Source organism: Lepidochelys olivacea (genome assembly GCF_965140295.1).
Source record: "Lepidochelys olivacea isolate rLepOli2 genome assembly, chromosome: 16".
In the NCBI taxonomy this organism is placed as follows: domain Eukaryota; kingdom Metazoa; phylum Chordata; order Testudines; family Cheloniidae; genus Lepidochelys; species Lepidochelys olivacea.
In genome coordinates this window covers 17,662,176-17,674,511 of record NC_140426.1, presented here as the reverse complement: position 1 = coordinate 17,674,511, position 12,336 = coordinate 17,662,176, and the positions used below count along the sequence as shown (strand labels likewise).

Genomic DNA, 12,336 nt, shown 5'->3' with positions numbered 1-12,336 from the left:
AGAGGAACAAATAAAATGCACTCACTAGAGAAACAATAGCTCTCTAATGATTCACGAGTTGAACTATTGTTACTAATCACTTATTACTAAACGTATGTTGGGCACTTTCCAGAAGATGTAGAAGAACAGTCTCTGGGGCAAAGAGCTCACGTTCTAAGTTGAAGAGATGTTATCACAAAGGTGACTGACAGTTGGGCTGGGTGGGATACAGAAGAACAAGGATCACGTAGACAGTAATGCAGTAATTCAGTTTAGGCATGAATAACGCATGGTGTTCTTATCCTCCTTATTATACACAGATCACTATGATCCGGACTATGAATTCCTGCAGCAGGACCTCTCTAATGCTGACCAGATACCTCAGCAGGTGCCAAGTATCCTCAGCCCATTGCCAGAGTCCTTGGGCGAGTGTGGCTCCCCATTTCATGGACCTGTTTTCCAGCTCCCCCCGGGCAGCTCCCCCCAGCCACAATACTGCAGCCCGTTGACAGCAACACAGTCTACAGAGACTCCTCCAGCTTTGCCAGAGAAGAAGAGGAGGAGTGCAGCCTCTCAGACTTCGGATAACGCAGGCTGCAGGTTCTCCTATGAGAGGCATCCCTCACAATATGATAATATCTCGGAGGATGATCTGCAGAACCCAGGAGCTCTCTCGTCAGTACCCTTCACGTCATTTGCTGCTGTCTTGCCCTTCCAGCAGGGCAATTCTTCAGTGCCGGTTGAATTCATTACAGAGTTTGCTGCTCCTGACTCTACGGGTGACCCAGAGAACCCCCCGCCTCTGCCAGAGAAGAAAAACAAACACAGTAAGCAAGTGCCTGCACTGGTATTTCTCTTTCCTTCCCATCCTCAAATTCTTCACCTCCCCACTGTCCTACAGATGATAATGTCCCTATTCCCTTAGTGCCAAGTGTCACAATGGTCAGCCTAAAACGTATGAGTGGCTAGCACCAATCCTTTGCCAGTAAGAGCCAGATTTTTAAAGGTACTTCAGAAGCCCATTTGCATCTTTAAGCACGTGTGGGATTTTGAAAAGTGCCTACGCACCGAACTCCCATTGAAATCTAGAACTATGGCTGTGTCTGCCCTTAAAATACGACGGCGGCACACTTGTGCCACTGCAGTGTTTTAAGTGTGACACTCACTTCAGTGACGGGAGGGGTTCTTTCATCGCTGTAGTTAATCCACCTCCCCAGAAGATCAACAGATGAATTCCCCTGTCAGTCGACCACTGTCCACACCAGGGTTTAGGTCGACTTAACGACATCTCCTAGGGATGTGGATTTTTCACCCTGCTGAGAGAGACAGCTGTGCTGATGTAACTTTTCAGTGTAGACTAGCCCTAGGAGTGAAAGGCTCTAACTCTGTCCTAGGCTATGTCTACATTACAGCGCCTAGTCTGGCGTAGCCCCCGAGTGTAGACCATGCCTATACCAAGAGAAGGAGTTGTTCTGCCACGGTGGGAACACCACCTCCCGAACAACGTTAGCTGTGTCGACAGCAGTGCTCTTCTGTCAGCTTAGGTGTGTCTCTGCTCAGGGTTTTGTTGGGAGGTGGGTTTTTCACACCCCTGACCACAGAGCTATACCAGTGTAAGTTTTAGTTGTAGACTCACCACAAAGGAGCCAGAGAGCAGCAGTTAAGATTGACAGCTTAGAGCATTGTCACTGCCTTTAAGGGTGGTTTCCTTCTCTCTCCATACCAGTCTCAAGCCAGAGTGGCCCTGTCCTTTGGATCATCCTATTTTATTCCCACCGGATCACCTCAAAGTTGTTATGGCTGCTTTCTTACCACAGAGGAGGGCTGGACTGTCTCCAAGAGCCCAGAGAGAGGGTTCTTTCCTGATCCTTCTCCCCTCTTAAGGCTAAGTGCTGTCAGCCCAGCATCCAGATGGAGATCACTGGCATGGCAGCACAGGACTAGCCTGTCATGATGGTGTCCAGTGCTGCCATTTTGCCTGGGCTACCATCTTCATTTTAAGCATAAGAAGATGGATTATTAAAATGAGCACTGTCTGAACGCCAGGTCTTCCCATCATAAACCAAACTCCCAGCTCCTCAAGCAGTGGCTCTGAGGACTGGAGGTCATGACCTTACTCTCATTACCTTAATTTTCACTCAACAGTGGATCCCTTGCTTAAAACATGGGGGTCCCATTGAAAGGGAGCAGCTATACTGATTCATCAGGGAATGAACTGAGCACTGGAATGTGTGATAAGATCCAGCGAGCGATCAGCCAGTGGCTAGCTTTACAGTTCTTCATTACATAGATTGTGTGCACTGTCTCATCATTCAGCATTTGGATCAACTGTATTTTATAATGTGACTCACAGCCCAGCCCAAGAGGAGACTTGAAAAATGCCAAGGTGGCCTTCTGACCTGGGTTTGTCGTTTGCAGTCTTCTCATGGGAAGAGGCTGGGTTTGAAACTTGCCTGGCTTGCTTAGCTGGTCACTGTTATATCAGACCTCAGCTAATTCCTTTCTTATATGACCATGTTAAAAACGCAAAAGTTCATCATCAAAAAGCAGCATCTCCATTGGTAAGGACAGTGCCCAAGTTGTCCAGGCCACACTTGCAACCCGTACTGTTTGCACTCTGAGAGCAGAGCTTGACCTGGGCTCAGTCCTGAGAGGCCAGTCTATTGCAGTAGTTTGGTACACTATCCACACATGTAATATGTGGTATAGACAATAACATATATCTGTCTCTTGTGAGCAAGGTAAGGCAAAATGTTTAAAGGTACCTAGAGTGACTAGCAGGGAGCTACAGTGCTACTTGTAGACATCACAAAGGAAGTACAGGCTAGTTACTCAGAGTCAGAGTCAATAATTGAAGCTATCCCAAACGATTTAGTAGTAACAGCCATATGGCTTGTGTGCCGTACTAACTGAATTGGTGCAAACCCTCATTGCTGGTCACAGGATCAGGCACACAGTTCATCTCCACATATCGACTCTTCTTTTTAGTAAGGGCTTCAGCCAAGCCCAGATTCATTCCCTGCAATCTGGTGCATGGGGGTGAAGACTCAGCTCTCTATGGGAACCTGCGTGCCTTTACTTGGGAGGTGTGTGACTGGAGATGTTTGGGCTAAAGGCAATTTGGTGACCCCATTCGTAGAGAAAAGAGTGGGTTGGGCTATTTGCCTGTCTCTCTAAGCCCCTCTTCATTCTTTTCTGTTATCCTATGAGGCTCTTTGAGAAGTCAAGGAGAGTTACTTAAAAACAATTTAAACAGTTATCTTTTCTTTACTGCCTGTGTGCACTGTTAACCCCAGTAACAAGGCCTGCAAGTATGTCATCTTTGATGTTTAGCTGGGCTTTTAGAATTAGCTGCCTTCTGTAATCTGAAGATATCAGAAGGCTCTGGAGCATTGATTAGATTGTATTGTTAAGGAGGGAGATCTTGTTATCCAGCATGTAGTCTGTCCCCTTGGTTTGTTAAAACATCCTTGGTGCAAAGCTGGCTGAAGTATTGGGGTGTAACCTGATTTCAGCATTGCAGCAGACACCTTTATTGCATTCATATGACACTGAGAGATTGCTATATATAGTCCGTACCTTGCATGTAAGCATGCTGCAGTTCTGCGGTTGTTAGTTTTACCTTATTGTTCATAAAAAATTTCTGTAAAAAATTACTAGAAATAAGATTTATGGTAGCACCACCACTCCCTTCTTGGCCTACATTTGCTGTATCTTACAATGAACTGATGCAGGCAGATATCCTGGTATAATTACATACACTGAGAGGCATTGCTCACATATCTACACAATATGTGCATGACACACTCCTGGGGTACTGACATGCATGCATTCGTTAAAAAGATCTAGAGCTGTCACAGCTGCGACTTCATTGTGGTCTCACTGTTCTGGGTCATCTTCTGGCAATTGATTTATTGGCAGGAAAGCTTACAGTAAAGACAAAGGTGGACTTTTAATTAATATTGTACAGCAAGTCCTGTCTAAGTTAACCATACCTATTACTGTGAGCTGTGCCCAGAGAGACTTCAGACAGCAGCCTTCTGACAAACACCGACAGGGTAAGAGATCTGCCTTTCAGTCTGGCCTGAATTATTATTTATTTAGTGCTGTAAGAGTACATGTTATTGTGCTAGTGGTGAACTGTTCTAGACTATTATTAAGAGCTAGCAATGTTCTCATGCTGTACAAGGCACAAATATAGAACAGCTTCAGTCACAAAGAGCTCCTGGTCTAAAACACAGGATCCTGCCCCCAAACAGCTTAGAATCTGGAGTTGTCATTTGTTCATTTTTCTCTCTATCTTCACCTCTTTTTCTCCCCCCGTCAGTGGGAAGTAAGTGTAGAATGGTGCCATCTGAGCAGATGGTTTCTAACTGCTGTAGCTATGCTGAGGACAGTTGCTGGTCTTATCCAGGATGATATAAACTATTTGAAAAGCAGATGTCATCCCCAGAGGTAGAGGCAAAGCTTCTTTGAGCTTGTCTTCACTAGTGGATCAGTATGAGGTGTAGCTTGAGTGTTCCCATTAACTCAACCCCTGTCCACACACATAAACTATCACTCGTGCCCAGTAGTGGCAGTAACCTGAGTTGGCTGACATGACTGCAAATACAGGGCAGAGCCTTGAGCAAATTTATCTCATTAGCTGCTAACGTGACCTACCCACAGTGTTAGGTGAAGGTTAGTGTCATGACACAACATCGGGCTGCTAGTCCTCCAGTGCCTTCACACAATCCATCAGGCACGTGCATCCTGGCTTTTTTTTTGCCTTTTCCTGTTCCTTGATTAGAAGTCAACTGCCACTGCGTATAGGCCAGGTCAGCTTTCTGTCCCCCCAGCCTGATGCTGCTTCCAGTGCCAGCAACTGCAATCCTCCATCTCCAGTACACAGCTCTGTGTTTTTGAGAATGGAGCCCAAGAAGAGATCATGTCAGCCTGCTGGCAGCAGGCCAGAGGCCAACACTGAAGTACTGATGGCTCTCTGATGCGAAGCTGGCAGGGTCTGTGAATTTGTCTCGGAGGCAGTTGCTGTGTGGAGTGCAACAACCTACTAGGTTGCCCAAAGAGATTTCATTCCTTTGACAGTGAGTGCATTCTACATTGTGTAGATGGGGGATTTGTACTCGGAGCAGAAAGTAAGAGGACCACTGCGCAATCTCGGACCCAGTAAGGTGATACCAGCCACAGCCTGGCTTTTCATGTGTTTTCTCTCTAGATTTTGAGTTAACATAAGCTGGGCATTTTGGAACATTCTGGAGGGAGATGCTTCAAATTATATGTCTCACTCCTGCCTCTTCTCCAGGTGTGCTCCCTCAGACTTTGTCTTTACATCTCCGCTGTTCATCGAGGAGGCTGCAGCCCCCGTTCCACCCTTCGGTATACGGAATAAACTGCAGGATGTGCTGCCTGCTCTGAACCAGTGATGTAATTTCCCCATCTGCTTTTTGAATGTCTGCCTCATTAAAAACTGCAGCACAGAGGGGAGGGCAGGGGATGGGTGGGATCCTATGCAAAGAGCAATCACAGGAATGTTTCCATTTTCTCAACCTTCTGCTACAGATCAGAGGCCTTTAAAGAGCCAGTGTGCCCCTTTCATTTGTGTTCTGTCGTCCTGCCCCTCCCCGCAACATTGAATTCAGGGATTGTATTTCACTATTTCATATGGTTTTTCCTTAACCTAAAATTGTAGATGAAGTCAGAATAGAAGCAGAGATGCTTTTACCTTCCCTGCACTGGTTCGAACAAGGGGGGGCAGTAGCTTTCATGGCAATGGGAAGCATTAGTGCCATAAACAGCTGAGATAAGAGCTCTTCATTATTCCCTTACAGATTAAGTTAAGGCTGCCAACTCCGTTCAGAGGCTCTGTCTTGAGTTAAGGCATGGACTGTAATTTAATTTTTCACAAGAAGCTAATGTGTCACCTTTTTCACGGACACTTCTCATTACTCCTCTAATGCAGCCTTTAAACCCAGTAGAGCCTTTGGTATTGGCTGGTGCTTCAGCTCTGTATGCTAAATGTAGCACGTTAAATGGTTTTGTAGCTGAATCCTCATTAAGGCTTAGTGTGAACATGCCAATGTTGGCTATGTAACGTTGATATCATCAAGTCCGGGCTCTGACTCTTTGGCTTCTCTCCCATCCCAGAATATGCCCTTCTGTCTCAGCCTCTTGGCCTCCATTCCTCCACCCAGGAGAGGCACAGTGTGGGATAGGTGTTCTATAGAGATGCATCATAAACTGGAATTTTTGTATGTCCTATGGCTTTATGGTGTACTTAATGTACGTTTTGCTGCACGTACGCATTGAAGGGAATAGCTGGGTCTTCTGAGACTTTCTGGTGCTTGGAAACATTTGTTCTTGTACCAGTGTTGTGTGAACATTGTACCTTAAGTCGCCTTTACATGGCAGTGATGTAAAATAAGAGGACCTTGGTGGATCAGTGCCTTAATCCCTGCACTTTTCACCTTTAGAGAGTTATGTTCCGATACAAATGACATCGCCAGTGGAATAAATTTTGTGGTCTCAGCCCTAACCCTAATGGTCATTTGTTCACACCAGTAAATATACAAACACATTCACACAGAGACACACACAGTTCGGTACACTGATCGCTCCTGGCTTTGGGAAGGACAAAGTCTGAAACAGCAGAGGGTTGTGAGGCGCTTTGGTAGAGCTGTGTTAGGAGCCCAGGAAAAGTACTGAAGATAGAGATTGAGGAGCACAGGCAGAGCTGTGTGGGATCTGAAGGGGTGCTGCAGGACAGCAGTGTAATGCACATTGACAGAACTGTGTGAGGTCCTAAGACTGGAATAGTATCAGGTGTTACTGCTCCAGATTGAGGTGCATCAAGAGAGTTGTGCGACACAGCGTTTTTCTGCACTTTAGTTGCCAGAACTCCTTTTTATATAGTTAGAGATGTACTTTTTGGACAGCTTTTAGTCTCCTCTTCTAGGTAAAGTTTAAAAATATCAGAGGAAGTCTCAGAAAAGGTGTAGGCGACAAGTGCTGAGCCGTCCTTCCTGCTGACACTTGTATGAGGCTGCATCCTCTTTGAAATTGGACTGCCTGTAGATTGCTGTTGGGTGGAGCAGCACAGAGTGCTGCACTTTGGGTTTGCAGACCTCAAGTGGTGGGATCTGGCCTCCGCGTTTTGCATGATGGGTTCATGTTGCATTCTGATGACTGCATGTCAAGCTTTTATTGTTGACATTGGTTTGTTGCAGCTGGTAGACTGAAACACCAGCAAAGGCTGAATAACTGGCACTTACTGACCAGACTTAAAAACTTACATGAGGGAAAAATAGTATGTCACTAATAAGAAGTAGAACGCTTTGTGAATGACAAATGGTTCTGAAAAAGATGCTGATCAACCTCTTTAAAGTGCTTGAATGGTAGTGTGCTCTCTACTCTGCCCTCCGCATCTCTTCTCAGATTTTGCAAAGTTATTTTCCATCCTTAATCACCCTTGTTTTTTGTAGCAGTTGGAAGAGTACCAAAGTGGGTGTCTTGCCTGTACAGTAAAATACAACTAAGGCCCTAGTTCTGCCATCAGAACTGCACAGATAGACCTTGTGCCTGTACTGAGTCCCACTGACTTCAGTGGGGGCACTACGCAGGTTCGAAGGTCTACTCATGAGGATCCTATTGTGGGATTGGGGCCTTATTGTTTCTAGCATCTTCCATACAAGCTGCAATCCAAAAATGCTTTACAGCGTTTGGATTCTGTTGCAGAATTAGAGACACATTAAGATGTTTAGGAAAGCCCGGGGGGGGGGGTGTTTACAGCAGAAATTTGAGATGACTCAGTGAAGTGGAAAGACCCTGTGTCAGGTTTCAGAGTAGCAGCCGTGTTAGTCTGTATTCTCAAAAAGAAAAGGAGGACTTGTGGCACCTTAGAAACTAACCAATTTATTTGAGCATAAGCTTTCGTGAGCTACAGCTCACTTCATCGGATGCATACTGCGGAAAGTATAGAAGATCTTTTATACACACAAAGCATGAAAAAATGGGTGTTTACCACTACAAAAGGTTTTCTCTCCCCCCACTCCACTCTCCTGCTGGTAATAGCTTATCTAAAGTGATCACTCTCCTTACAATGTGTATGATAATCAAGTTGGGCCATTTCCAGCACAAATCCAGGTCGTGTTTCCCCCCCCACACACACACACACAAACCCACTCTCCTGTTGGTAATAGCTTATCTAAAGTGATCACTCTCCTTACAATGTGTATGATAATCAAGGTGGGCCATTTCCAGCACAAATCCCGGGTTTAACAAGAACATGGGGGGGGCGGTGGGCGGTGTGTCTAGGAAAAAACAAGGGGAAATGGGTTACCTTGCATAATGACTTAGCCACTCCCAGTCTCCATTCAAGCCTAAATTTCAGATGGCTGGAGTTCTAAATGAGAAGGCTTTCCCGCTAGTGCTGGCAGTAGCCTGGGAGAAGACATGCTGGATGAGTTTGAAGAGACAAGTCCATGAGGAAGGCCATCATGTCTATTCAAAAAGAAGCAATTTTGAATTTCATCCGGCAAAGCGAGGAGAGTCAGTTGGGAGGTTTGAGGATGGGTGCTGTGGACATCCTGCTTTGTGTGGTGGAAAGCAAGGGAGCCACGTGCTGTGTGTGAGTGACTGTGGACAGCTATGATTTGTAGAGCCAATGGCACTATCGAAGGTGGCAGGATGAAAGGGACAGTGATCAGGGACGCTGAAAGATTAAAAAGATTTGTTTTAAACAAAATGTCACCCCTGCTTCTAAAAGTACCTCAGATTATTCAACCTGAAGGAGTTTTTTAAAATCCAATTTACTTTTCACTGTTTACGCAGGGTTTTTTTGTTTGTTTGTTTTTTTTGCTATCTGCACTTTATTCAGCTGGGAAGGCAAAAACTGCCTTGTTAGCTGGTTTGATTTCTACTCTGTTTCACTGTCTGTCTGTTTCTCATTCAGCAGCAGAGTGCTGCAATGCTGGAATTGTTTAAGCCCGAATAAAATATTTTTACTGAATTTAAAAAACAATTCATGAAAATATTTCTTCTTCGATGCTGCAAGTGGACGTTGTCCTTTGAAGACATACTTCACTTCGAAGACAATTCCAGGGAAGAAAGTGATAGTGGATAATCCATCTCACTTGAAATCATGCCTCATAATAAATATCCAAAATACTTTCCTTGGTATCTGACAGTGCCATTGAAAAGGCCCAAAATAAAAAATGAATGTGAGTAAAACACCAGTCTCACACCAGCCAGCTTTGCTTGGCAAGTTCATGTAGTAGTCCGGACCCTGTTATCTAAATCCTCTTTTCCAGTTGTCAGGCTGTCTGGTTCCCCTTTCCTCTGTATAATTCTGGATATCAAGGTAGTTTGTTTTGTGGTGATAGCACCTGATAACAGTATAGACAAAGACCTAAGCCTCCGTATTCTAGAAATATTTATAGCCATTGGCCCGAGATTTGGAGCAAGTTGGCACAGTTTAGTGTTAGACTAGTGCAACTTTTTGGAGCATGGTTGCTTAGAAGCAAACTCAAAACTGGGCCTTGTCCAGCTTTACGGGAGACTGCTGATCAGACAATTGGAGTGCTAATCCTAATGAAGTGTGAACTGATACCCCCCCCCCTTGAGGGATGATGATGTTTACAGCTGCTTTCAGACAATGGGAACAGATCACTGTATCAGGCCTGGTTTGTCCTTAAAAATCCACATTCCTGACCACCATAGCTACACTGACATAACTCCTGGTGTAGATGCAGCTAGGTCGACAGAAGAATGCTTCTGTCAACCTACCCATGGTTGCTTGAGGAGGTGAAGTTACTGCAGTGATGGAAAAACCCCTTCCATTGCTGTAATCTGCATCTACATTACAGGCTTACAGCCTCCGAGCTAAGGCACTGTAGGGGTGTTGCTGTAGACCCCGTAGCGTGGATGTGGCTTAGTATGGGGAAACCTGACAAACTGGCTCTGTTCACCCTCCTGAAGCAAAGTGCAATAACAGGTGCAGTCTGTCCATTTGTACTTTGGTTTTGCTTTTTAATGGGGGAGGATCCTGCCCACTTGTTCACTCTGTTACTGTAAAGGCTGTGGACTGGTCAACAGCAATGAGTGTGGTCCTGATTTGTATTACAGTGCTGGCATATTTGCAGTTTATGGAAGACTACTCAGAGCCGCAGCCATCCATGTTCTACCAGACACCTCAGAACGAACACATCTACCAGCAGAAAAACAAGCACCTCATGGAAGTCTATGGGTTCAATGACTCATTCAGCAGCACCGACTCGTCGCAAGAGTTGGCACCACCCCCTGCCCTTCCTCCAAAACAGCGACAGCTGGTGAGTGACACCCTCCATATTCTGCCGAACAAAGACGTGTTTGACTTCTAGGAACAGCTTTGGGGAAGTGACCTCCTTTTCACTCTCTGCTGCTTGTGTCCTGGAAGACTGCGGGTCTGGATGGATGTCTTTATGTTTACATTACCCGGGTTACACGCCCTGAAACCTAAAGTTAATGTGTTTCTCAGACATCTTGCATGACCTAGTTTAACCACCATTCTCCATTCCAACCCTCAAATTCAGAGCACTCCTCATGAGCTTTGAAAAACCAAAATTGAGAATCAAAGGCCTTGCCTACGCTGTGGTTGAAACTGTGTTGGCTACTCTCCTCTTTAATCACATTTGCTACTAACACAGTGGCCAGTCCAGACAATAACTTTTCCTGACATCTGTGATAGCTAAACCGTGCTACAGACCACACATTCTTAGATAAAACTTCTCAGCCAGTGGTCAGAAAACTGGTTAGGAGCAACCATTTACACTTAGTTGCTCCTTGTATACTTTGTTATAACAAAGACTGTGCCAAAGAGCCCTAATGTGGCCGATACCTCTAACAAACGTGTGTACTCCCCATAGTCTCCTGCTGTCCCATATTCACGAGGAGCTGGGGAGCCATTCCAGTGCCAGCTCTGCCATTTTGGCTTACTTTAAAACAGGACTTGTCCTTTTTCTGATCGAATCTGACTTGAGGTTTTTGCTGCTTCAGAACAGGAATGCCACTTACCCATCTAGAAAGAAAAACCCACCACATTCATCTTGCCCTTTCAGTCCTCAGCACACAGCCAGTGCACTTTGAGCATGTTTGTGTGGGTGCCATGGGGGCTTGAATGCCAGTTTTGAACACTGTGGATGAAATCCTGGCCTCATTTAAGTCACTGGGACTTTTGCCATTGACCTCAGTGGAGCCAGGATTTTACCCTGGGTTTTTTGGGGTGGGTTTCTCAAAATGTTTTTCATAGTGCCCTCTTTTTACTTCAGCCTCCTCACTTCAGGGATTTTTTTTTTAAATAAAACAAACAAACTAGTATGGGGGAAAAAACAGCTCCTGAGTCCTAGTAGCTAATTCCTGTTGCTGCAGCTTTAGTAGCAGACCTGGAGGAATTGTAAAGAATGGGCCTCAGTGCTATTGCTTAACTGGACAAGTTTACTTCAGGCCTTCAGGAGGTGATGCTTGCCTCCCATGTTGCGTGAAAGAATCACTCATGTTGGTCCCTACTGGTGTATTTCCTCACCTCTTATCTGTGCTGACTTTTGACTATCCCAGTGCATTTTCTCCATCAAAGGGAAGGCTGAGAGTTCCACTCTCCAGGTTCGAAGCATCTAGATTCCCTGGAACCATAAGCTTAAAACCTAGCAGGGTGAATTTGTCCTTCCAAGGAGACGAAATGAGTGCAATACAGTTTTACTGTGTTTGGGGCTCCTTCACTGAGACCTTAAAACCCAAAGTCCTGTCTGTTTTGCGAGGACACTAAGTTGAGGGATGCCCCTTTATATGTGGTCAGAATTTCTCCTCGGTTGTCATGTCCCATTTACTCATCATCCCACCAGCTCCCTATTTCAGTGATGGATTATAAAGGTACACTGCGATTCTTTGGTATGAGAGGTGCTATGCAAAATATGGATCTCTAGCCAGGGCATATGAGCTATTTAACATTCTAGTAGTTAGAGTAGGGGAATTCTGCCCCCTTTTCCTAATTTAATTCAGTAGAAACAAAGCTTTTCCTTTAGGTTCTACCACATCTGTACTGCCCTTTAATAATAATCTGGCTGGCCAAGAGATCATGGTTCTGCCTTCTGGGCATCTTTTTACTCCTTGCAAGGTGATACTATCAAGGTGTTGCTTGAGGTTTGCCTGAAGCAGAGATTTCCTTAAGCACAGCCTCACATATATTCATTTGGGAAGTGATAATGCTGAACTCTCCAAGCAGATGATGGCTCATTCAACAAGGAATGTAAAACCCATCGCAGTGGATGTGCTCTGGCTGCCCAGAGAGATTCAGCCAAAGCGAATTGTGTGGATGCAGGGTACTTCCTA

General features: G+C 45.2%; 1 protein-coding gene across 1 annotated transcript in view; it reads left to right on the top strand.

Moving 5' to 3' along the window:
- The window catches only part of RAPGEF1 (Rap guanine nucleotide exchange factor 1), a 120,608-nt gene that overhangs the window by 69,240 nt on the left and 39,032 nt on the right, over window positions 1–12,336 (top strand). The window contains exons 9-10 of the mRNA XM_084649744.1: window positions 300–806; window positions 10,099–10,301. Coding sequence (XP_084505870.1) covers window positions 300–806; window positions 10,099–10,301 — 710 coding nt within the window. The remainder of the gene's footprint in view (window positions 1–299; window positions 807–10,098; window positions 10,302–12,336) is intronic.